The 26,870-nt window shown below is 40.8% G+C and overlaps 1 protein-coding gene across 1 annotated transcript; it reads right to left on the bottom strand.

Moving 5' to 3' along the window:
• Positions 1-137: 137 nt before the first annotated feature.
• On the bottom strand, positions 138-25,612 carry LOC134290066 (uncharacterized protein K02A2.6-like). Its single transcript, XM_062857055.1, has 9 exons — positions 25,602-25,612; positions 25,494-25,539; positions 25,274-25,432; positions 16,554-16,676; positions 1,767-2,046; positions 1,350-1,698; positions 941-1,283; positions 602-853; positions 138-557 (listed from the first exon to the last, which is right to left on the bottom strand). The coding sequence occupies exons 1-9, from the start codon at positions 25,610-25,612 to the stop codon at positions 138-140; spliced, it is 1,983 nt and encodes a 660-aa protein (XP_062713039.1).
• Positions 25,613-26,870: the final 1,258 nt, after the last annotated feature.

Raw genomic sequence — 26,870 nt, forward strand, 5'->3', positions numbered from 1 at the left:
TAGTAATTCCCATATAAACCTATTTTGCTTTTGGGCCACCATTAAATCACCACCGAAATGGCTGAAAATTTGACAGGACTCTGGTTTTGCACCAAGGATTGTAATAAACATATGGGAGCTTTGAATTTTTGACAAGTTTATAGTCTGAACTGCCCTAGTCCGAGGTGTTTGAGCTGATCTTGATAGAACCGGCATTTTTCCACTCGCAGGTGAAAACCATATTCACGCAGGCTCCGGAAGAACATGTGCAGGATTCGGTTGTGTTCCTCGAGCGTCTTGCTGTGCACCAGAATGTCGTCGAGGAAAACTTCTACGCCGCGTAGACCGGCTACCATCTTCGCCATCAGCTGCTGGAACGCGCCGGGGGCTGATTTGACACCTGGTGCCAAACGATTGAACCGGAATAAGCCTTGGTGGGTGTTGATGGTCAGCAATTTTTGGACTCGTCGTCGACCTCCACCTGCAGGTATGCGTATGACAGGTCGATGATGCTGAAGATTCGACTGCCAGACACTTTGCTGAAGATCTCCTCCGGCGTTGGAAGAGAATAGTTGTTGCTTTAGAGTGCCGCATTGAGCCCAGTGGAGTAATCGGCACATACCCGCACCTTGCCGCCGGGTTTCTTGACTACGACGATAGGTGCCGCCCAGTCGGAAAAATCCACAGGTGTGATGATGTCCGACCGTTGGAGTCGATCCAGCTCTTCGTCCACTTTTTGGATAGCGTGAAACGGAACAGGCCGCTTCGGTCGAAAAACTGGTTGGGCGTGTTGTTTCAATGCCAACGAAATCTTGGTTTTCGTGCAGTGACCCAGACTGTCCTGAAAAACTTCCGGGTATAGCGTGAGGAAGTGCTGATCAGAGGAGAGCGAGAAATTGGAACTATTCACCTGTTTGCAGTAGGCAGCAAGCGGCTTCGATCAGAGATCGAATGCGTCCACCCAGTCCATGACGTTCAGATCTGCAACCGATGTGATGTAGCAGACCGTTGCCAACGTGGTGTCCCCGACGGTTATCGGGCAAGTGAATTCGCCGATCAACTCTAGTGGTTCCCCTGATGCCGTTGATGCTTCCACGCTGGTTGGTGATGATGGAGGTGCTCCAATCATTTTCCATGTTCGGTGGCTGATGACGGTGATGTCGGAACCGCAATCCAATTGCAGTTTGGCTGATTTTTGGTTGAAGATGACGGTGACGAACCTCCGGCGGCTACGAACCTGCTGTACGGTTTGGATGACCTTCGTGTTGAATGGCTTCTTCTTCGCACCAGTTTTCTTCTCGCCGCTGAACTCCGTGGAAGTTTTTCAAAAGCAACCACAGTAGCCCTCTGTGTGGCCCGTTTTCCCACACTGTTTCGAGGTGTGCTTGGAAAACTGGCAGTCCTTCACGAAATGCATCGCACCGCACTGCCAGCAAGGGGATGGGGGTGTCTTACCGTCGGCTGACGACTTCTGCTGGTAGGACGGCTGCTTTCTTGAGTGTCGTACTGCCTGCACCGCTGAAGATGTCGGTTTCTTCTCCACCAGCGCCGTGTCGTGCTTGAGGTTCGACAGGCGTTGGCACTCGGTGACCAGGCCTTCCAGGTTGATGGTGTCAGCTTGATCGGACTCGAGCTTGGACAGAAGTCGAGTCCTGACGTCGGCGTCCTTCGTCGATTTGAGACCGCAGATGAACTCTTGAACTGGTCGACGGTGAGCTTCTGCAGTTGGAAATCCTCGCATTGCCGGTTGACGATTCCGGCATACGAAACGAAGTCGTCGGCTTCACTCTTCTCGAGCTTGAGGCAGTCGTAGCGCTTCCTGAACAGAGATTTCTGTTGGCCGAAAATCTGCTTCAGCTTTGCCACAACGTCGCAGGTGAAATTACGTGGGTGGGATGGCAGGAGGTAGTTCAGGAACTTTTCGTGCACCGGGACGCTGAGACTGCGCAGCAGGAGCTTTACCTTCGCAGCGTCGTCCAAACTTCTGCCATCTTGCCGGAACAGATCCTCGTACTTCGAAAACCAGCGGTCGAACGTTAGGCCATTTTCCGGGTCGAAGTGGAACTCCTTGATGTTGGAGGCACTGGTATGACCTACGAAGCCGACTTCGAACCCCTGGACCACCTCTTGTACTGCATCTGGACTAGCCATTCTCCGTGTCCACGCGCCACCTCCTCTGTAGCTCCCAGACGATATGAATAATAGCCGTTGAAACGGCATTCCAGCCAAACTCATCCCTACACATCCTCTGGGCCAAATTGTCCGGAGTTGTATCCTATCCGCATGTGGGAAGCATGCGGTCACGCATTGTGCGAAAACGCGGGCACACGAACAAAACGTGTTCCGCCGTTTCCTCTAAACCATTGCACACTGGGCATTCGGGAGAATCCGCATGCCCGAAACGGTGTAGATACTGTCGGAAGCAACCATGACCTGTAAGGACCTGTGTCGAGAAAACCGATTGGAAAAACTCTGCTACACCTTGACGCCTCGATCCCCCTGGTACCACTGATATGCGACTGCTTCAGGGGGGGGGGCAATGCGCTCTTCTGCTATTGTGCTCATGCACTTTTTGTCGCTTCTAAATTTGTTATTCTAGTCATTCTCGTTTTCGTACCTAACCTATCGCCATTCAGCGACACAGTTAGTACAAACATACACCAAATTTGTTATTCTAAAATTAAAATTTGTTATTCTAGTCGTTCTCGTGTTCGTACCTAACCTATCGCCATTCCGCGACACAGTTAGCACAAACATACACCAAATTTGTTATTCTAATATCACCAACAAGTACTTCGGATCATACTGAGTTTCTCCGAGGAACGGTGCCGTTTTAGCACTCCAGTTTTTCGCGCACGACTCGGATAGTCCCCGACGGTGGATCTACCCTACGCCGACAAAGACTTCCCCGGCAGTGGAACATCTTCCGAAACCGTTTCTTCCCGGACAGGTGCCGAGGTCTCTCCTGCGATTCCGGTTGGAGACTGGCTTCCGGTTCACAGGCGCCCCGACGACCAAGTTCCGGTGCTTCTCCGCGATATACTCGGTCTAGTCCCCGGCGGTGGACGCGTGTGCGTGTGTGTGTGTGTGTGTGTGTGTGTGTGTGTGTGTGTGTGTGTGTGTGTGTGTGTGTGTGTGTGTGTGTGTGTGTGTGTGTTTTGTTTTTGTTTTTGGAGAACGTTGGGGATTTGAAGAACATATTCAGGGTGTTAAAGGGAATCATGAGGTCTCCATGGAAAATGATGCCTTTGGGAAATCTAAGCAACAAGTTGGGGATTCTCCCATAAAATCCGTTGGGGAGTGTGTGTGTGTGTGTGTGTGTGTGTGTGTTTTTTTTTTTGAGAACGTTGGGGATTTGAAGAACATATTCAGGGTGTTAATGGGAATCATGAGGGTCTTCATGGAAAATGATGCCTTTGGGAAATCTAAGCAACAAGTTCGACATTTTAGGAGAAGTTGTGGATTTTTAGAGATCGTTGGGGATTTGAAGAACATGTTGAGGGTGTTAATGGAAACTTAGGAATCATGAGGGTCTTCATGGAACATGATGCCTTTGGGAAATCAAAGCAACAAGTTGGTCATTTTAGGAGAAGTTGAGGATTTTTGGAAATTTTTGTTGAAGAACATATACAGGGTGTTAAAGGGAATCATGAGGTCTCCATGGAAAATTATGCCTTTGGGAAATCTAAGCAACAAGTTGGAGATTGTCCCATAAAATCCGTTGGGGGTATTTGGAGAACGTTGGGGATTTTTGGAGAACGTTGGGGATTTGAAGAACATATTCAGGGTGTTAAAGGGAATCATGAGGGTCTTCATGGAAAATTATGCCTTTGGGAAATCTAAGCAACAAGTTCGACATTTTAGGAGAAGTTGTGGATTTTTAGAGATCGTTGGGGATTTGAAGAACATGTTGAGGGTGTTAATGAAAACTTAGGAATCATGAGAGTCTTCATGAAAAATGATGCCTTTTGGAAATCTAAGCAATAAGTTGGACATTTTAGGAGAAGTTGAGGATTTTTACGGACCATTGGGGATTTTCGGAGATCGTTGGGGATTTGAAGAACATATTGAGGGTGTTGAAGGAAACTTAGGAATCATGAGGGTCTTCGTGGACAATGACGCCTTTGCGAAATCTAAGGACATTTTAAAAGAAGTTGGGGATTTTAAGGAATCGTTGGGGATTTGAAGTCTTGGAATAATACACGTCTGTACGTAATGGCGGTTGAAAAACTAATTATTAATTATTACTACACAATAACATCTGTTGCTATGCTTATGTTTCTAGGCTTATGTTACTATGCTTATGTTGCCTCGATTGCATATTGCCATTCCGCAACACTCCTCCTCAATATGGAATCAGGCCAATTCTTGAATGAAAGTTCTCCAGCTTGATCCGGTTGAGAAGGCAAGATCACGATCTATGATTGCTTTTGCAATATTATGATTAAACCACGGATTAGATTTACTTCGTTTACGGACAGTTTTCAATGGTACGAAAGCATCGTGCAAACTGATAATTGCCGAACTAAAAAAAAGTCTACAAGCAACTCAGGGTTGTCAATCTGATAAAACTGGAACCAATCAAGTGGACTGGAAGTATTTTGAAGGTCTCCTGCATTAATTTTGTTGTAATCACGATATTGATAAGAATTGATTTCATTTTGTCTTGAAAAACTTAAGGAAGCGAATATGAGGTCGTGATGAGAAAAAACAGGTACCTCAATCTGATTAAAACGAAGAACTGTTGATTGATCATTTGTTAAAATAAGGTCTAGCTGAGAATTTCCGTTTTCGTGGAAATAAGTGGGTTCTTTACCGATGCAGTAAACCATGGGTCTCTAAAGAACCGATGAGTTTTTTGGTCTTAGGCGCACTACTATTCAACATGTTAGTATTGAAATCCCCAAGAAAATAAATTTGATTTTAGTCTATACCATATTCACACCGCAAATTACGTCACGTTTTTAGGGTGGTGGGGGGGGGGGTTTGCAGAGCGTTACTACCCTTACAAAAAAAATTGAGGTCCCATACAAAAAGTGTGACATAGGGGGGAGGGGGGTTGAAAGAGGTCAATTTTTGAATGACATAATTTGTGTATCACCCCTAGAAGTAATGTTTTCTCATTGATAAAAAGTTCTAGCAATTTGAACTCAGTGTTGCCTATTTCATACACAGATTTACGCAAAATTTTCAGCTTGATATCCTTTTTTACGTAAACAACAATACCACCCCCCATACGTCCAACTCTATGTATCATTTCTTACAATCTGGTATCCACTGACATTTACAACACTTTCATCAATCCTCTCGTTCAGCCACGTCTCCCTTATGCAAAATACATCGACATTTGATAAAGATAGAATTTCACGCAACTCACTTAGTTTTTCAAGCTTCCTTGCACAAATGCTCTGACCATTTATACAAGAAATGTACAGTTTCCGGGCAACAGAGCCGACTTCAAAACAACTCCGGGCATACACAAGTTCGCAGAGGTGTTGTTACTGTCAATACTAGCCATAATTGAAAGAGCTTAAGGCAGTTAAAAGAAAGAAATGTATCGTGAACACTACCCCCTCGCAAAATAACATAATATTCAAACTAATAATTTTACAAGTGGCGCAAGAAAAACAAAGAAATTAGAGTAATCAACGTAAAGGCAGGATTTCGATACAGTACAATGACTTGTAGAAAAACCTATGGTGCAGCAAAAGATGAACGTCCTTCAATCCCAACAGCAAAAAACAGCAGCAGACAGCAACAGCCAACAACAGCAGCAACGGTAGCGAACGGTGTAGATTTGACTTTCAGGAGTGGAATCATAGGATAAGTTGATGGGATTGGAAGGATACAGAGAAGCATTGGAAATGTATCAACGTAACGTTAGCATATTTGACTTTCAGGAAGGAGTCATAGGAGTGCCGGAGAGGATTGGAAAGATTTAGAGTAACATTTTTAGAAAGGTAAATTGATGTTTTTCATTCTGACCAGAAATTTTCCCAGCGAAGCCTCGGAAGTCACAGCCATCGGTTTTTATGGGAAATAGCGACATGAGGAAATCTAAGCAACAAATTGGACATTTTACGAAAGTTGGGGACTTTTACGGAACGTTTGGGGTTTTAGGAGATATTGGGAGGTCAAAGGAAAATTCTTCTACTCAACTAAAATCATTGCAAATTTTCATCAAAAATCGTTGCAGTCTTCTACTGCTACGATTGGTTCTTTGTATAATAAGTTTTAGTTAGGTTAGAGTTAGGATAAGTTAAAAAATGTATTTCTGACACGCAGGTGAAAAATAAAGCCTGCAAAAAATCTTAACTGCTACAGCAAATGAAATGTAATATGTTATTAATTAATATTGATAATAGCTCAAATTTATTTTACCATATTAGGATACACAGAACACCTAGTTTAAATTGAAGATTGTAAAAATTGATTGAGATACCAATAAAGACTATTAAAAAAACTTATATATGCTATGTGTGTTAAATACTTACAAGAGAGTGGCCATCACGGCAGACTGGCTATGGGTGTGAATGACAGCTCCAGCATTCCTGTCACGATACGCTAGCATGAATAGAGGCGTACATTGGCTTTTTGTCAATCTGTAATAGAATAATAATATTGGAACTCTTCAATAATTTCAAGCTATTAATTATTTTACAACGATAGCAGTAACGATTGGATGGTTTGATACTAACTGTAAGCGTATTGGGAACCCCTGACCCATAGGAAAGTCAATGGAACAGGAATTATAAACACTCTATTCACATTTCCAATGTGGTTCTCCCGGACAATCTTCTCGTCAATACTTGGTGGCAAGGCGGACAATGCAAAAACAAAATGGTGGGAAAAAGTATTTTTTTGAGAATAAATTCAACAATTTAGGTTTAGCCGGCCTTACATTTTATTGAAAAAGAAAATGCGGTATTAATTTCGTGCTCTAAATTTTTATTAAAATTTAATGAAAGTCTATCTAATTGTGAGCTCATTGTTGCAGCCGTTGGTCGAGATGGACGACATGTATGACATTGAGGAACATGCGGGCAGGATCTCCATAGGCGAAAACTCCATCCTCTTCTTATTTATCTTCTATTTTCTCCTTCTGCTTCTTTACTTTTCTTCCTCTATTACTTCTTTATCACCAGGGTGTTCATTGTGCCAAGACTTGTTTGGCAATCTCCGTCACAAATCCATAATAAAAGGATAGTAAATGCAACTTGGGAAGCTGACGGATCAGCCAAAGAACGGAACGTGAGACTGCAGCTCACATGAAGATTCTCATTTATTAGAGTTACCTCCCACCTTATCTAGTAGACAGAATTAGAAATTTCCATGTTTCCTTACCATGGGAGGTAATTTACATTTATTGCATCCTCCATTCTGTCTATAGACAGGTGACAATTGCTACTCCCTGTAGGGAAACATGGAAATTCCTAATTCTGTCTAGACAAATGACAATTTATATATTTATTTGTCGTCAATCATGAGTAGACCAGTTTGTCTTAAATTTAGAAATACATAATGTATATCATAGAGTATTCACTTATATCAACTATTTAGAGCTATTTTTGCGTATCGTGTTTATCGGATAGCATTGAAATATTTTCTTAATTTATCTTTTGTTAATGTAAAGTCTATAGCCTCAGAATGTTTATTGAAAAAACCCATCATTCGATATAAAGGACCAAATTTGGCATAGTTTGTGCGATGATTGTTGGCAATGAAAATATTTCGGTTTCGTAATGGTCGAGATGGTATGTAAAAATTGAGTTTGGATAACAGTTCAGCTGAATCTATTCGATGAAAAACTAAATCATTAATGAACGAAATCATCGCAAATTCACGGCGCTCTTTCAATGTTTGTATGTTGATTAGCATACAACGGGCTTTGTATGAAGGAAGAGGAAATCTTGTCCAGCCTTATTTACGGAGTGCAAACAATAAGAATTGCTTTTGTACAGATTCTATTCGTTCCTCATGTGTAATGGAATATGGTGACCAAACTATGCTACAATATTCCAGTATTGATCTCACATATGCAATGTATAAAGTTTTAATCATGTATGGATCATAAAAATTGTAGCTGAAACGCTTGATAAATCCAAGCATGTTATTTGCTCTGCTAATGATTGTGTTATAATGGTCGATAAATGATAGCTTGGTATCTAATACAACTCCTAAATCTCTTATGATTTCACACTTTTCTACTTCTTCATTGCCTAGAGATATTATTATGTCTGGTGTGTTTCGTTTTCTAGTAAAGGCAATCGATTTGCATTTTTGTACGTTTAGTTTCAGTAGACTCTTTTGACACCAAATGGAGAAAATGTTAATTTCTTCTTGGAACATCTGAACATCTTCTTCGTTTCGTATTTCTAAATACAACTTCATGTCATCCGCATAAATAAGAAATTTCACATTTTTTAGTATTAAAGAAATGTCATTGACAAATAATATGAAAAGAAGTGAGCCTAGGTGAGAGCCTGAGGTACTCCTGATGTTACATTAATTGGTTTGGATTTTTTTCCTTTAAATCTGACTATTTGTTGCCGGTTAGTTAAATGATCCAGTTGAGGAGGCTTAATTCGATTCCCAATTTGTGTAATTTAAAAAGCAGCATAGGTATATCCACTCGATCAAAAGCTTTACTGAAATCGGTATAGAGAGCTTCAATATGGTTTCCGTTGTCCATAGCCGTTAACGAACTCAATTAAATTAGTATTGGTTGAGCGCCCTTTGAAAAATCCGTGCTGCATATTCGTTATTCTGTTTTTGGTTTGCTCAAATAATTTCTCATTGATAATTGCTTCAAACAGTTTGGGAATACAAGAGATAATGGCAATCCCTCGATAGTTGCTTACGTCTGATTTTCTGCCGCTTTTAAAAATAGGTACCAAGTACGAAATCTTCCATAGCTTAGGAAAGTTGCCAGACTTTAAGGACATATTGAAAAGCCAGAAAAGCGGCGCTGTTAATTCAACTGCTAAGTTTTTCAAAAATACAGGTGGAATTCCATCAGGTCCTGAACCTCTGGAAGCATCCATATTTTTTAAACCTTCTAAGATTTCTTGTACTTTTACATGATTAACTCCAATGTTTCTCTCGAGTTCTGGAAGGAAGTCAAAATAATTTCGATCTCGATCTTCTTCAGAAAAAGTCGTATAATTCTGTTGAAAAAAATTAAAAAACAAATTGCATATCTCGTCTGAGTTATTGCCAACATTTTCGTGAAGATGCATTTTTGATGGAAAGTTGTCTGTTTTAAGTTTGGATTTTACGTAGTTGAAAAAGTTTTTCGGATTGGATTTTATGCCAAGCTCAGTTTTTGAATTGTACTCCTCAAAAGCAAAATTAATAGCCAGATTTAATTTCATCGCAAATTTGTAAATAGTTTGTCAAATTTTCATTATTACTATTTTTCCTGTACTTTTTGTGTGCTTTTTGCTTACGATTTTTTAAGTTTTTTTATTTGCGCGTTGAACCAGACAGGTGTTTTTGTGTTATCAAACCGCCTTATTTTTTTTCAATGGCACTTAGTCTGACACAATTCGAAACCGTAATTTTTAAAAAACATCCACAGAGTTCTCTACATTCTCTTCATTCTTAAGAATAGATTGCCAATCTATAGCGTTAATTTTATGCTTTATGGTATTGTAATTCGCTGAATGATATTGAAACTCCTCTTCATACTCATATTCATCAGGTCTATTATTTTCCTGTACAAACAAAGAATATTCAACTGCTGTGTGATATGCCTCATTTTTCCACAATGGACATAAAGATTCAGTTACTCAGAAGTCTTCATGAATGTTCGTAAATAGCAAATCTAATTCCTGTAAGAAAACATGGAAATTCCTAATCCCCTAGGTGGGAGGTAACTCTAATAAATGAGAATCTTACAGTTCGTGTTCCGTATAGGCCACTGTATCAAAGGCCATAGTTACAAGCCCGGGGAATGATACCGTAAAAAGAGGTAACTTTGATAGTTTTTCCGCAAATTTTCCTAATATTTTTCCATGTAACAGTATACCCCCTAGTTTTATAATTTTAAAACTAGTACTGAAGTATCAGTTATCAATTGCAATTGAAAGATTCGATAATTTCAAATATATTGGGTGACTTTTAATTTTTCATTTGCGCGAGAATCATATTTGCATTTTGAGGTAACTTTGCTAGTGCCCTGAAAAACACATCAAATACAGAAAAAAATCATCACAACTTTGTAAGTATCGGGTCAGCCAATCGGGAGCGTCTTAGAGACTCCCCGATTCAACTGCCTCAGGGTCGGCACGCTCACCTACGTTTATCGCAGGACAGGGAATTCTCGCACTATAGTTAGGTAGCTACACAAGCACTTCGTTACAACAAGGCCTATATTTCTGGTTTCTGGACACTGTGCACACTTTATTGCTTCTTCTCCTGTTTCTCCTCTACACTCCTCCCCACTTTCTTATATTCTATCTAACCTTTTTCCTAATATTCGGGGCCCCTTTCCTCCGCAGCAAACCTCCTTTCTCCTCACCACCGGTCGCCGGCGTTCCTCCCTTCGGCGCACGTGGTACCGCAGGTTCTTCAGGCCACGTCTGGCCGCGTCTCTTGCCTCTGGGTGGCTTTGGGGTACAGCTGCAGCTGAATGGACCCGCCTACCCGAGGAGGAATGAATAACTGACACATAACTGGAGCATACCAAAGGCAGGTATCATACCAAAACCAGGTATTGGTCGGTTGTCCAGGTATTGAAAATAACTTATTTTGGTATTTTGTAGGTATTGATAGAAAACCTCAACGAGTTATTATTCTGGTTTTGAGGACTGATTGAGGTATTATTCAATTATGGAAAAATAACTATTTGTATGGAAAAATCGCCGATTATTATTTAGGTATTACCATACCTGAAGTCATTATTTGCGTGTTATGCACAGGAAACCCATCAGTTATTAATTAAGGTATTTTACCTCTTATGCGGGGCTTCTTAATACCTCATTCAGGTTGTAGGTATTCGTTTTTCCATACCTGAGTTTGTTATTCTTCAGCTGTTTTCTCCTGCTCGGGTACACGTCCTAGGCTGCCGATCTTTGGGCGGATCGGCCTTCGGCCAACAACGCTGCCGGAATCTACCCGGTTGAAGCACCAGGACGTGGTAGGGCGAAGGGGAAACCTTTGCAGGCTTCACACTAAAACTACGGGGTCCTAATAAAATAGACGGACAAGTATCGGTGTAAGGGAACAAGCTGACGTCGGTGGTTGAGTTCCGTTACCTGATGTCCTCTTTTCGCACTTTCTCTCCACTTCACTCCTCTTCTAACTCTTCAACTTGGCTCTCTATCGAGTTCGCTTTGAAACTTTCCGACTACTAACTTTTCGTCTGACTTGGCTAACAATCACCGGGTAAGTGAAAGACTTTGGCTTCAAGGTCCATGACCTCGGCCCTCGGTCATTGCCTTTTTGAAGTGCATCCTTCGTAATGGCCCCATTACGCCACCCCTTATGGCCGCCCATAGCTGCATCGTCTTCGACTTCTGGCGGTGGGTTGTGGAAGTTCGGTGGGAGATATGCAGCGTTTAAGGTGATTTTGCCTGTCCTAGCTGTATGCGAAGTGGGAGACTACTGGGGGGAATACCTATTTCTAACACGAAATCTACTTGCCATTAATTTTTCGTACATACAAAACACAAAATCTCTTCAATACTTCCAAATAATAAACCAAACACTTACAACTTCAAATCTTAGGAGTATGAACATGATGATAGAAGTCTTGTGGAATATATTAGACTAGCTGAATTGCCCGGCTTTGCTCGGGTTTAGTTTTTGAGGGAGACTGGAGCAAATGCGAAGTCCCATATAGCCGAATGGGTAAACATGCCGGTGTTCCGCAAGATCATGCTGAAAATAAAGAGATTCCAGGTGATATAAAAGCCATTTGAAAATACTGCCAAAAATCCAGAATTCCAAAGCATACTTAGTATGGGACTGTTCATGAACCACGTAGACTAAAATTTGGCCAACTCAGAACCACCCCCTCCTCCCTCGTAGACTTTTGACCATACAAAAATTTGAAAATTTGTTTGGAGCGTAGACTTTTACCAAACCCTTTCTGCGGCTTTCTGCCGCCGATGTTCCTCAGTCCTCCATACTGTTGCAACGCAATAAATTGCCAGAAGTGGTTATATATTTTATGGGAAACGAATGTTTTACGGTTCGCTATCTTGATCTTCAAAATAGCGTTCGATATCGATTTTAGACTTACATTCATCAAGCCCGATCGATTGATACCCACATTGCATGGTATCATAGCACAAACCATCATTCCATGGCCACCATCTTAGATTATGGTCCGCCATCTAGGATTTCAAATTGACGTAAAATATCTATTTTTTACATCTTCTCGTCAAGCCTGATCAATAGATACTCATATTGCATGGTATCATAGTTCAAACCACCATTCCATGGCCGCCATCTTGGATTTCAAAATGGCGTCAAATGTCGATTTTTGACTTCTACGCATCTGGATCGATTGATATCATAGCTCATGGCTGCCATCTTGGATTGAGGTTCGCCATCTTGAATTTATAGTCCGCCATCTTGAATTTCAAAATGGCATCATATATCGATTTTTGTTTTCTACTCGTCAAGCCCGATCGATGGACACCCATACTGCATGGTATAATAGCTCAAACCACCATTCCATGGCCGCCATATTGGATTATGGTCTGCCATATTGAATTATGGTCTGCCATCTTGAATTTCAAAATGGCATCAAATATCTAGTTTTGACTTCTACTCGTCAAGCCTGATCAGAAGATACCCGTATTGCATGGTGTCATAGCTCAAACCACCATTCCATGGCCGCCATCTTGGATTATGGTCCGCCATCTTGGATTTCAAAATGGCGTCATATATCTATTTTCGATTTCCACTCGTCAAGCTCGATCGACAGATACCCGTATTGCATGTTATCATAACTCAAATCACCATTCCATAGCCTCCATATTGGATTATGGTCCACCATCTTGGATTTATAGTCCGCCATCATGTATTTCAAAATGGCGTCAAATCTATTTTTGACTTCTACTTGCCAAGCCCGATCGATAGATACCCATATTGCATGGTATCATAGCTCAAACCACCATTCCATGGCCGCCATCTTGGATTATGGTCCGCCATCTTGGATTCCAAAATGGCGTCAAATATCTATTTTTGACTTCTACTCATCAAGCCCGATTGATAGATACCCATATTGCATGGTATCATAGCTCAAACCACCATTCCATGGCCGCCATCTTGGATTCCAAAATGGCGTCAAATATCTATTTTTAACTTCTACTCGTCAAGCCCGATTGATAGATACCCATATTGCATGGTATCATAGCTCAAACCACCATTCCATGGCCGCCATCTTGGATTATAGCCCGCCATCTTGGATTCCAAAATGGCGTCAAATATCTATTTTTGACCTCTACTCGTCAAGCTCGATTGATAGATACCCATATTGCATGGTATCATAGCTCAAACCACCATTCCATGGCCGCCATCTTGGAGTATGGTCCGCCATATTGGATTCCAAAATGGCCTCAAATATCTGTTTTTGACTTCTACTCGTCAAGCCCGATCGATAGATATCCATATTGCATGGTATCATAGCTCAAACCACCATTCCATGGCCGTCATCTTGGATTATAGTCCGCCATCTTGGATTCCAAAATGACGTCAAATATCTATTTTTGACTTCTACTCGTCAAGCCCGATTGATAGATACCCATATTGCATGTTATCAAAGCTCAAACCGCCATCTTGGATTATAGTCCGCCATCTTGGATTCCAAAATGGCGTCAAATATCTATTTTTGACTTCCACTCGTCAAGCCCGCTTGATAGATACCCATATTGTATGGTATCATAGCTCAAACCACCATTCCATGGCCGCCATCTTGGATTATGGTCCGCCATGTTGGATTCATAGTCCGCCGTATTGGATTTAAAAATGGCGTCGGATATTCATTTTTGACTTCTACTCATCAAGCCCGATCGATAGATACCCATATCGCATAGTATTCGTAACATATTTACCGTTAAATAGCATGCATTCTGACGTTTTGGCCACCATTTTGGAACCCGAGCCGCCATCTTGAATTCCAATACCCTTATAACCACCTCCTTAACCTAACAAATGTGTATACCAAATTTGGTTGAAATTGGTTGAGGCACTCCAGAGTTATGCTGGAAAATACATACATACATACATACATGCATACAAACATACAAATCAACATACAAACATACATACATTGACTTTTATATATATAGAAGATTAAAATTTTATGGTTAAATATGGATTGTTTTCAAAATTCTACATATAAAATGAGTTTGTTGAGTACTGACTGAAAAAAAAACAATGAGTTTAGCTATCAAAAATCATTATCATTGTAAAAATATATTTTGAACGATACATCAACATATAATTACCTGCTATTCATGATGAACTCTCATTTTTAGGTTGTTTCTGAATGTTTTATAAATTTTGAACACAACAGAATTAATTATATGAAATCACAATGGCATTGCATACTTTTAAGCGTTTATTGGTGTATGGAAATTTATGTCCCAATTTACAAAGTTGATTCCAGTTTGTTTAAAAGATTCAAGGCCAGATTTGGAATCTTCTATGATTGATCTTTCGAGAATTAAGGGCGGACGGGACGATCGGGGAAATATCCGCCATTGTTCTGTTGCTACTAAGATGGTAATCTCAGATTCTACTTCATATTTTGCAACAAAAACCTATCACTGTGTATGCTCACTTGGAGTGCATATGCTGATTGTTTTCAGCATCTTCAGTGCGATAGAACTCGAGATTACCATCTTCAAAATCGCGAGGCAAATTGTTAGAAAGAGAGGCAAGATAGGAAAAACAACACGGCGTCCCGTTTCACCTTAAATGGAGGTCAATCATTGAAAAAATAGTTGTAACAAAGTCGTACACAGATTGTTTGAAGGGGTTGACAAATGACAAAAATATCAAGAAGTTTAATACAAACTTAAAATGGACTTCCATATGTATAGTTTTGATCTACGTTTGCCTTTTTTCTTAACTGATTGAAGGAATCATAGTTATAAGATAAACTGTACCATGCCTGTCGGACTGCAAAACTATGAGTCGATAAGCGTCCAACATAGCTCTGGTCCTCACAAGTTCCTACCTCATGCTTCCATGGGTCAAATGATGACAAAGACCGCCAGCTAAGAGTTGTGTGCTTAGCTGGTAGTGCAGCCTGGGCACTGTTGTCCTTTTGACTTCAGCTAGATTGAGGAGGTACGACCCGAGCGTCTGTTCACCAAGGAGGTGCGACTCAAACAGCGTCTGTTCTAGCATCCAGCGGCTGAGTAAGAAACGCTGCACCACGCCCAGTAAGATCCAAGGTGATAGCCCTATCAGCGTGGTCGTCCCAGTGTTGGTTGGGACTTTAAACAGAACTGGCACGATGGCCCTCCGGTGGGACAGGAGTGTTGGCGTAGACCCAATAAGCCACCCGTAAAAATCCCCATTGCGAATAACATAGGAGAAAATACGACTCGATACAATCGGCAAAGACCCCCGCGACGAAATAAGGACTACGATTGGAAACTTGGAACATGATATTGCAAGTCACTAGGTTTCGCAGGATGTGACAGGGTAATTTACGACGAACTACGTCCCCGCAACTTCGACATCGTGGCGTTGCCGGAGCTTTGTTGGACTGGACAGAAAGTGTGGAAAAGCGGGCATCGAGCGGCTACCTTCTACCAAAGCTGTGGCACCACTAATGAACTGGGAACAGGATTCATAGTGTTGGGCAAGATGCGACAACATGTGATCGGGTGGCAGCCGATAAACGCAAGGATGTGCATGTTAAGAGTTATGGGCCCTTTCTTCAACTACAGCATCATCAACGTCCACTGCCCACACGAAAGGAGACCTGATGACGGTAAAGAAGCGTTCTAAGCGCGGTTAGACAAAAAATGTTCAAGTAGCTGTAACTTTTCGAAAAGTGCATCAAACATTCTCAAATTTTTACTGTAAGTTGTTAGTTGTGTATGTGGTCAAAATTTGGAAAGGATCGGACTATTATACTCAAAGTTAAAACGATTCTAAAAAATATGATAATTATCTGATATCAAACTTTGATCTCAGTTACTTTTGTGTTGTAGTCTGCATCAGACGCATCGACAGTGTGCTCTCCGTCGGAGTAATAAACAGTAGTTGCCCTTTGTTCGGTGCTGCTATTGTTGGTTCGGTCCGCGCACATTTGATTGCGAAAACAAAGCCTGTGCGCGATGGAAGTATTCTCGAATACTTTACAGTTTCGGTTCCTCACGGGGTCTTCGCCGCCGTCGTGGGTGGAAATAGCGGAATTCACAAAACGGATTCACGCGGATCTTATGCAAATGGAAGTGGTTTATAAACTTCCACAGCAAAAATCGCTTTGTATTAAATACAAAACACGGGAAGCGATGGAGGATACATTAAATCAATTTTAATATGCCGATGGAAAAGCAGCGGACGTTCACGTGACTACAGCGGGGAGCAACGTTGCTTACGTCCGACTGTTCGATCTCCCTCCGAAGGTGCATGACAACGTCGTAGCAGCAGTTCTCACCGAGTACGGAAATGTTGGCAAAACTGTGCGAGAAAAGTTTCCCGCCGGTCTGGGTCTCGACCACCTATGCACCGGTGTTAGGGGAGTGTATTTGGAAATCGGAAAAGAAATCCCTCCTTCGCTGGAGATAAGCTCATGGAGAGTGAGGGTCTTCTACGACGGATTAAAGGAGAAATGTTTTTTTGTGTAACCAGGAAGGGCATTTCAAGGCGGCTTGTCCAAAAAGGAGTACGAAGAAGCCGAAGCAGAAACAGAAGTAGAAGCCAGTTTCCTTCGCTGAGGTCGTAGAATCGGGAAGTGCAGCATTGTCGGATGATATTGTAATTATAGAGGAGGAAATAATTCAGGAAGAAGCAATACCGCAAACAGTCGCATTTGCAATACAACAGGAAGAAATAGAACGGCAAAGAAGGGTTCAAAAAGAAGCGGAAGAACAACGGATGAGACAGGAAAAAGCATTGGCTACTTTGACGAAATGGACGAGCTCAATTCTGGAAGCGGTGATCAAGCAGGAAGCGGCCGATCGTCGCGCCCAGTTTGCTACTGCGGGAACATCATCGACGGAGGTGCCGAAAAAGACAGCACGCAAAAGTTATTTTTTTAAGTATCTTTCTTTGTAATAATTATATTGTTTACTATTACGATTCGGCTCCGTTATGTGCCATGCACGCATGAGCCTTTAAAATAAATGAAAAGGAAAAAAAACTTTGACCTGTAATATCTCCGGAATCAATGAACCGAATGTAATGAAATTTTGAGCGTTTATGACTTATATAATAAGCTTTGAAAAACATTAACTTAAAATTTTTAACAGGGGGGAAAATTATAACGATTAGATTTTTTTTCTAATATAACACCTAATTATCCAAAACTTCAATATCGTTTCAAAATTCAAGATGCTAATTATAGTACATTTAAATACCTTCCAATTAACTCGGATATAAATGTGTTTTAAAGGAAGGAAGCAACATAGCCGGCAATGAATTGAAAAAAGTAATGGGATGAATATTAAAAATAGACCAATTACCTAAAAAACCATACAATAATTTAAAACGCTATAACTTTTTCTTTTATTAAAAATTTCAAGTTAAGTAAACCGTTTTTTGAAGCTCATCATAGAAGTCATAAATGGTTAAAATTTCATTGTATTCGGTTAATTGATTCCGGAGATATAACAGCTCAAAATTAGCTATCGAAAAATAATACCTTTTTCTAGAATCTTTATAACTTTGTTCTGAATAGCCCGATCTTTTCCAAATTTTGACCACTGATACACAACTAGTTGATCTACTGTAAGTTAAAATTTGAGAATATTGGATGCACTTATCGAAAAGTTACAGCTACATGAATAATTTTTGAAAAGTGAAAATTTTGCCTGTCCCGATCATTTTGTCTATCCCCTGTACGATGCTTGCTCGCCGCGTGACGTGAAAATCGTTGTCGGCGACATGAACGCGCAAGGAAGGGAGAAAATGTACAGACCGGTAATTGGGCGAAACAGCCTGCACGAATGATAACGGCCGGTGATGCGTATACTTTGCAGCCTCTCATGGTATGGTAGTCCGAAGCACCTTCTTCCCCCGCAAAGATATCCACAAAGCCACCTGGAGATCACCCGACCATCAAACAGAAAACCAAATCGACCACGTTATAATCGACGGTATATTCTTCTCGGATATAACCAATGTCCGCACATACCGCAGTGCGAATATAAATTCGGATCACTACTTAGTCGCTGTATGCATGCGCTCAAAACTTTCGACAGTTATCACCACGCGTCGAAGTCGAACGCCGCGGCTCAACATCGAGCAGCTGCGTAACGTAGAAGTGGCTCAAGACTACACGCAGCAGTAAGCAGTGGCCCTACCAACGGAAGAGCAGCTTGGCGCAACTACACTCAGGGCCAATTTCTTCACCTAGCCGGCTTAACGACCTAAGCCTGGTTTATCTTAAACCACACTTAAAGTTAAGCCAAATTCTTAAGCCAGGTTTAAAAATTTGCATTTCTTCACACCGGTTTAGCAAATAAAGGCGACGGCTTACGCTAAGCCAAGCTTAACGAAATTTCCCATATCATTCCAGTGACTTTCCAATGGAAACGTCATTTTAAGCCGCCGATATTTTGAAATGCCCGTTATATGCAGTATGGAGTAACAACAACAAAACATCCGCTAAAATTTTAGCAGGAAAAGCGGAATTGCTGGGTATTTTTTTCGGATACAGAAGGAAATTAACAATAATGATCTACCTAAACTGTTGGTGTTTTACCCAACGCTAGTATCGAAGATCTACGATTTAGTACCTACTACATATGATCGTTCCACAACATTTGGTGTTCGAATTTGCCTCTCAATGTTGATTTTATATTTTGATATCCATAATCGCCTTCGAATAAATAATCGTCCTGTTAGAGTTGCATTTTGATAGTGAGTTTTTGAAAATATGTTTGTCGTGAGATGCTGAGAGTTCAGACCATTTTTCGAATATGTTTAAAATTTTGAACTGTGTACATTCAATGAAAACCACAGCAAAGTTCAAGTTGGACTACAAACTGAAATCCCTTAATAAAAACAGTTTATTCTACTTTTATTCTATTCGTTGGTGTTTTTAATACTTTATTTTAAAAATGTTTAGGTTCCGTTCACAATGTTCTAAAGAAAAAGAAAATATGATCGCGCGTTACGGCCCATGCAAAAAAATTAGGATTTTAATATAAAAATGCGTTAATACGATGCACGTTGTACTAACTTTTCGGCACACTTTTTAAAGTTTGGAAAAGTAGGCCAATTCGCTGCCTTTTCACCGTTTGAAAAGTAAGCACATTAGGAACGTAATTACAAAAATGTAATTTCGACCTATCTAGATTCAATGTCATCGAATATCTTCGAAAAAGGCAAGAATATTCATAATGAAAAAAAATGGGATTAAATCAGAGTTTCCCATTGCTCATGTGTACATACACTCCCGTTCAAAAGTTTGGGGTCACCCCCTCAAAAACATGTCATTTTTTTAGGCCCATATCTCCGCCAATTTGCGTCCGATTTCAAAACCCTAGGTTTCATTCAAAAGATAATAAGTCAAAGGAACTTTGAACATGATTTAAAAGAAACTTTTTCAAAAAATTTTATATGTAAACGTTTACCCAAAGTTGCCAAATTCTCTAAAAATGAATATAAACTTACGGCAGTGTCGCTGGAAATTGGGTCGACCAAATTTTAAGATGAGAGCGGTAATATGACCCATTTTCTATTAGCTTTCAACTGCTTTTTACAGAACTTAGCTAAAAAATCTAGAAAAAAAGTTATTAAGTAAATTAATCCTTGATGTCATCGACCAAAAGTTTGGGGTCACCCCTCAATATGATGTATCGGCCAAAAGTTTGGGGTCACATTCGTAAAACATGGAAAAGTGATTTGGTGATATCTTCGTCATCTATAGTTAAATTTTAATTATTTTTGGCTCATTTCAAAGATAATTAACTAAATTTACGCTCGATGTCTTCAACTTAACGTATTTAACGATTTTTGTATATAAAAATGTTAAGTAAAGTTAGCACATTTTACCACGCTTCAAAAAATGTGGCAACTTTACGTTAAGTTTTAGTATGTAAATTTCAAAAAATATGTGTGGTTCAATGTCTATGCAGTAAGTATTATTCATTTTGTTTCAAATAAGCCAAGAAGAATTAAAATTGAATGAAAGATGACGAAGATATCAACAAATCACTTTTCCATGTTTTACGATAGTGACCCCAAACTTTTGACCGATTCAGCATTTTGGGGGGTGACCCCAAACCTTTGGTCGATGACATCAAGGTTTAATTTACCTAATAACTTTTTTTCTAGATTTTTTAGCTAAGTTCTGTAAAAAGCAGTTGAAAGCTAATAGAAAATGGGTCATATTACCGCTCTCATCTTAAAATTTGGTCGACCCAACTTCCAGCGACACTGCCGTAAGTTTATATTCATTTTTTAGAGAATTTAGCAACTTTGGGTTAAGTTTACATACACAATTTTTTGAAAAAGTGTCTTCTAAATCATGTTCAAAGTTTCTTTGACTAATTATCTTTTGAATGAAACCTAGGGTTTTGAAATCGGACGCAAATTGGCGGAGATATGGGCCTAAAAAAAATGACATGCTTTTGAGGGGGTGACCCCAAACTTTTGAACGGGAGTGTAAATGTGACAGCGAGCCTCCCACCAAATTGTCTCCCAGCACTTCAAAATCGCAGTGTGCTGCGCTGCTAAGAGGCTCACGAAAATCTGGTGGGTGCGAGCTAGACACCTAGCTCCCGGGGAGCTCGTCTCATGCGCTGCGTGAGCTGTTGGTATCTAAGGTGAAAAACAACTGCTTGGTAACGAAGAACCTCAACAACTTTTTTTCCATACAGAACACAAGTGTCTGGTTGGTCTATGCGATACGACTAGGGACTCTCAATGCAAAGGTTAAGGTTTCAATTCTCATTCGTTTAGGAAATTTTTACCGTAAAATTTTCTAATTTAATCGGCGCATGAGACGAAGCTCATGAGACACATCTTGAGAAAAATGAGGCACACAACTTTCAGTCTCAAAATGTACTGTGCTCCTGGGAGCTTGCTTGCAATGAGGCTCTCGTACATGGGACTACAGCACGTGTACATCAACTCTGGATTAAATGTGCGCCTCAAAAATCGATTTTTGCGACGAGTTGCAAAACAAATCACTAGAATATGATCATTTTTATCAGTACCATCGTGCTTCGCGGTGGTTCGATGAGAACAGTCATGTGTTCTATCATGCTAGACACTAAATTTTGATCAAGCAAGCTGTACCATAACCGTGACAATTTGGCAAGCTCTTGCCGTGACAACTCTGGTTGTGGATCAAACAATTGCATTATGATTCATAATACAACCGAAATCAGTTGTTGCATTGTGATTCATATTGCAATTGTTTGGTATAGTACGATAAACTAGTCCGTTATGATACGGCAAGTATAAATCAAATTTCATAGTGCTGAATTGCAAAAAGATATTTAAAATTCACTTACGTCGTATTTTTGGCAGTTTTGTTCTCTTCGTCACGGGAGGTTTTTAGAAACCTATTGAACTCAAAGTTGGCCTCAAATCCTTCCAAAGTAAGCTGAATGATATGGCAATGTTGCAGGCATTTTGGCCGACAAAAACCCCCGACGACGGGGAGAGAACAAACCTGCCAATAATATCCAACGTCACCCTATTAGGTATTCAAAATAAGTAGACGTTCGATAACAGCAACATGTTTATGTTTCACTTAACGAATGAAATTCGATAACTGCAACAACTGACAGACGTCAAAGAACTGTCAGTCACTACAAAATGCAACCAATGTGCATTCAGAAATCATCGCACTGCAACAAAAGTGCATGCAAAAAACATCGCATCGCTGTTGACATTTGATTTTGCACTTGCACTTTAAAAGCATTGCAGTTAAACCATTTGCACCGAGCGAACGTCTACTGTACACCACGAATAATATTGTCGCGCTTATCTTTTATTAGAGTCTGGCGGCGATCGTACGCTCGCAAGGAATACCGCCGCAGTGGCAGTCGCAAGGCAAAACAAAAGAAAATATGTTCCCGCCAAAAACAAAAGCACAGGGGTTTCGCGAAGTGACAGATGTTTATGAATGTATTTGTGATAAACGGTAAGAGTGGCTCACTGGAATGAGTGTGTTTGCTGTCAAACCCCATATAAAGGAATTAAATACTTTTAAATGTGCAGGGATGAGAAATGTACTGGAAAAACGGTTACCGGCTGTACATTTGACATTTTTCCACACGAACATCATAGGCCCAGCCAAACTCAAACTGTTCGAAAAATAAAAGTCATAACATTTTTTTTCCTGCAGCCGTCTTCCTCGAAACGGTTTCCAAGCGCGAGAGCACCAGTACTCGTGAACAACGACGACAAAAATTTCTGTCTCTCCCGTTTTCGCATTTTTCTGCGTTTCAAGCCGCTTCTAGACAATCTTCTTTACATGCATCACAAAGCTAGAAGTGTGCTCTAGCTATTGTAACCGTCGGTTCCAAATTTAACTTGTCGGCTCCACCGCAAGACCAAAATATCCTTTTCCCGAACCTAACACGCCCTTATTCCAACATAGTCACTAAAACAAATGGAGTGAGCGGCACTCATGCAGTGACTTGATGCATGAGAAAGTGCCACTCCACTCTCACGGCGATCTGTCATGCTCGAGTGTCAGTTCATATTCGAGCAGTTTGAACCGGTTCGTTCCTCAGGCTCCAACTCACAGGTGTCGCCCAAATAACAGAGTACAGGCAGATTCCGATTTTAAAAACACGGAAAGCATAGATTTGCATTAGTATGCAAATCTTTGATTCCCTATAAATAGGCTAGCATTCCATAATGCAGCTCTCTTTTCTGGTGATTTCTGAAAGAAATAGTAGTGCGCGCGTGTGTAGTGTATTTCCCTAAATGTTGAGGTTATATTGCAGAAACCTCATGTGGTGTAAATGTTTTAATTTAGTGTTTTTTCTCTCTTTATAATAGGATAAAGTTATAAACGTTTGTTAGTTCGACCTACTATCTGTGTTAATGTTAGTATGGTTAAAAATGTGTTAGTAACGGTTAAAATCATGCAAAAGTATGTAAATTGTTAGTATGTGTTAGAAACTTATCCTAAAACTAAATGTTAAACTGTTAGATCCATTGTTAGATTACACGCAAAACAAGAGAAGAACAGTTAGAAGACAACAACAAACACGTTAAAACAATAAGAAAAAGGTAACCTATATTGTATAATTGTGAAAAGTGTGTCAGGTCGTAAGGAATGTGACGTCACAGGGGTCTAATGTGTGGTTAGGTCCAAGGATTGGGCCTTTTTCTTTGCTTTGAGCTTTTTCCCAGCAGACGGTACCGCCTCGATGGCCAGAGCGACGGTGACGGCCAAACCACCCAGAATCGCCTTCGAACCGTTAGAAGCGCGAAACACCAGCGCGCTCTCCGCCAGAACCCCCCCCCCCCCCTTTTGGGAGTAGGAGATATACGAAACCATGCTTGTTACGTCGCTGGCTACCATCGTCGACCGCCGTATGCTGTGGGTTCAACAGGAGCCGCCATATTGGTTCCCAGTGGCCGGCTTTGCCACGATTTTTCGGCGTTCGCTGCCGAAAATCATGTTCCGGCTACCTCATCAACTCCGGTGGCCGCCATCTTACTACCTCCGTGGTCCGTGGGCTCCAAACGGCACTCGAAGAGCTCCAGACGTTCCCGAACTACCGGCTGGCGATAACAAAACCGCAAGTACAAACCCCCTAAAAGTGACGTCATTTCAATAAAATGTAAAATTGTAAATAGGAGCCACAGTGGTAGCTTATTTCGAGAGCATAGCCCTGGGTTAAGATTTTTCCACCACTTTTTGCTATTTTTCGCTTTGTCGGGCTCGAAAGGAGCCACCAAGCCTCGTCTTTCGGGAATTCACCAATTTTGTATCAGATTTTATGCTTTTTGTATTTCCTGAATGTAATTCGTATATTTGTGAAACACTGGTGAGTAAGTGTAGTCTATTGTACCGGTCCTGCTGTTATGTTCGTCCTCCTTGAAAGATGTGAGAGCCAAGTCATGCTATAAACGACCCTAAGATCCACAATCCCTGAGCCAAAGAGTTACAAATTGGCGCCCAACGAAAAATGACAGAAAGCTTTCATTTCCCCCCGGAGGGAACGAGAAAAAACAGTGGCCTGTTTTAGTTATTTGCTTCGTTCTCCTAACGAAGATTTTCTTTGAATGTGTCCAGAACTGGGTTTTGAACATCCAGGCCTGTTCGTAGCCTGTCCTAGAATAACAAATTTTGCATTACGAAATGCTGGAGCTCATAGTAGGAATTTTCAAATGCGCTTGCAACAAATAGTCGCTTTTAATTTATTTTCGTTTCGAATTCTGTTCGATAATCGCCGTTTAGGATAACAAATTTTAGAAAATTGCCGCGTACGCGTAGTTAAAGGTAGTTCTGGTTTGCCTATGTCGACTGAAATAGTCAAATACGAATGATGATCCGTAGAACAACCGTTGAGAAACACTTTCGGAGTCTAATGCAATCCCGAGAACGATTCGTTCGTTCATCGACGAGATTGATCAAAACGATTGACAACGATCCGTTTCGTTGGTTCAAACCGCAAAACGAGACCCGTAAAACAAGAATAAAACGTAATATGCCAGTCTTCGATTCGTAGAAGACCGATCGTCCGGCAACCGTGGCCGAATGATCAACCTGCACCATATCCGTCGGTAAATGGTCCAAAATAGAGATTCAATCGTAGGATCGAATCAATCACGACACGTTATGATTACCGAATTCACGATTTTCCGCGAAAGCTAATTTCCGCGATCGTTAGTGAACCCGATTAAAAATGTCCATACAAACCTCGATACAAACCTTTGCCTCAGCATTCAAGCGATTCTCCGACAGCATCTTATCTCATTAATAATTTGTAGCCCCGAGGCACAACCACCCCCGTAAACTTGGGAAAATTTCTTCCCTAAAAGCAATAAAAGCACCCCCGACCAACCCTTCTTTATTTTGAATCATTGTCTCCTGAAAATACAGCGAGAGTAATCAAACGATTCAGTTTTCTCGGGTCACCCGAATGGCCTGAGAGTTATCCTTGAAGAAGAGTCAAACGTCCCGTTCCTTTGAAGCCGACAGCCCAAACTCAGGAAGAGTAGCGGTCATGTCCGGCGATTCACATCGGCGATCGGGACCAGCTCGGCGAAATGAGTTGGCGAACGAAAAGATCCCATCGCAGATACCCTCATTCGGTGGACGGTTGTTTGGCCGATCCTAAAACCGAAACTGATTATGAAATATCTTCATGTCAGTCGTTAATTGAATATTTACTCACCCATTCAGATGTCCGGACGCGGATGTCCATCAATGGTGTGATGATGCTAAAAATAGAATAACAAATTTAACTCGTCGAGACTTTTGTTTACAAAATTATTACTCTTACCTGGTATGCATAATTGCCTCCCCTGGAGAAAGTTCTCCCCCCGATTCAATAACAGTCCGAGAGAAATATGACCGAAAAGTGACCCGCGAATCGATGACCCGTTAACATCCCGGGAACTTCCTACGGGCGGACACGATTTTGTTCCAGTTTGCGCCGGATTTCACATCGAAAAGTGTCCGCGATAGCTTCGAGTAAACACGGATTACGGTTTCGCGAGCCGATAGTTTAGTGTCGAAACGTAAACAAACGTAAACGATGTTGTTCAGTTCATAACAGAGAATGAGTTACTTTTATGAGTGCTTTGCTTCTTCGCATGAGCGAAGAAGATGAACAAGCAATATCAAAAGGGCCTATTCAAGATCATAAATTCGAAAATCATAATTTCGATTAAAACTTCATTGATTCACCTGATTAGACTTTGACCAAAAATGAAAATTCTTTCATTTTTCAGGAGGGACGACGGGGTATTGTAACCGTCGGTTCCAAATTTAACTTGTCGGCTCCACCGCAAGACCAAAATATCCTTTTCCCGAACCTAACACGCCCTTATTCCAACATAGTCACTAAAACAAATGGAGTGAGCGGCACTCATGCAGTGACTTGATGCATGAGAAAGTGCCACTCCACTCTCACGGCGATCTGTCATGCTCGAGTGTCAGTTCATATTCGAGCAGTTTGAACCGGTTCGTTCCTCAGGCTCCAACTCACAGGTGTCGCCCAAATAACAGAGTACAGGCAGATTCCGATTTTAAAAACACGGAAAGCATAGATTTGCATTAGTATGCAAATCTTTGATTCCCTATAAATAGGCTAGCATTCCATAATGCAGCTCTCTTTTCTGGTGATTTCTGAAAGAAATAGTAGTGCGCGCGTGTGTAGTGTATTTCCCTAAATGTTGAGGTTATATTGCAGAAACCTCATGTGGTGTAAATGTTTTAATTTAGTGTTTTTTCTCTCTTTATAATAGGATAAAGTTATAAACGTTTGTTAGTTCGACCTACTATCTGTGTTAATGTTAGTATGGTTAAAAATGTGTTAGTAACGGTTAAAATCATGCAAAAGTATGTAAATTGTTAGTATGTGTTAGAAACTTATCCTAAAACTAAATGTTAAACTGTTAGATCCATTGTTAGATTACACGCAAAACAAGAGAAGAACAGTTAGAAGACAACAACAAACACGTTAAAACAATAAGAAAAAGGTAACCTATATTGTATAATTGTGAAAAGTGTGTCAGGTCGTAAGGAATGTGACGTCACAGGGGTCTAA

This window comes from Aedes albopictus, chromosome 1 (assembly GCF_035046485.1).
Source record: "Aedes albopictus strain Foshan chromosome 1, AalbF5, whole genome shotgun sequence".
In the NCBI taxonomy this organism is placed as follows: domain Eukaryota; kingdom Metazoa; phylum Arthropoda; class Insecta; order Diptera; family Culicidae; genus Aedes; species Aedes albopictus.

Excerpts from the sequence above, each read along its gene's own strand:
- LOC134290066 (XM_062857055.1), bottom strand. Across the intron at positions 16,677-25,273 it reads CGGCTTCAAAGGAACGGGAC|GTGGTCGAGACCCAGACCGG; the intron begins GTTTGACTCTTC and ends ACCGGTGCATAG. Across the intron at positions 1,699-1,766 it reads CTGCCTCAAGCTCGAGAAGA|AAGCTCACCGTCGACCAGTT; the intron begins GTGAAGCCGACG and ends TTCCAACTGCAG.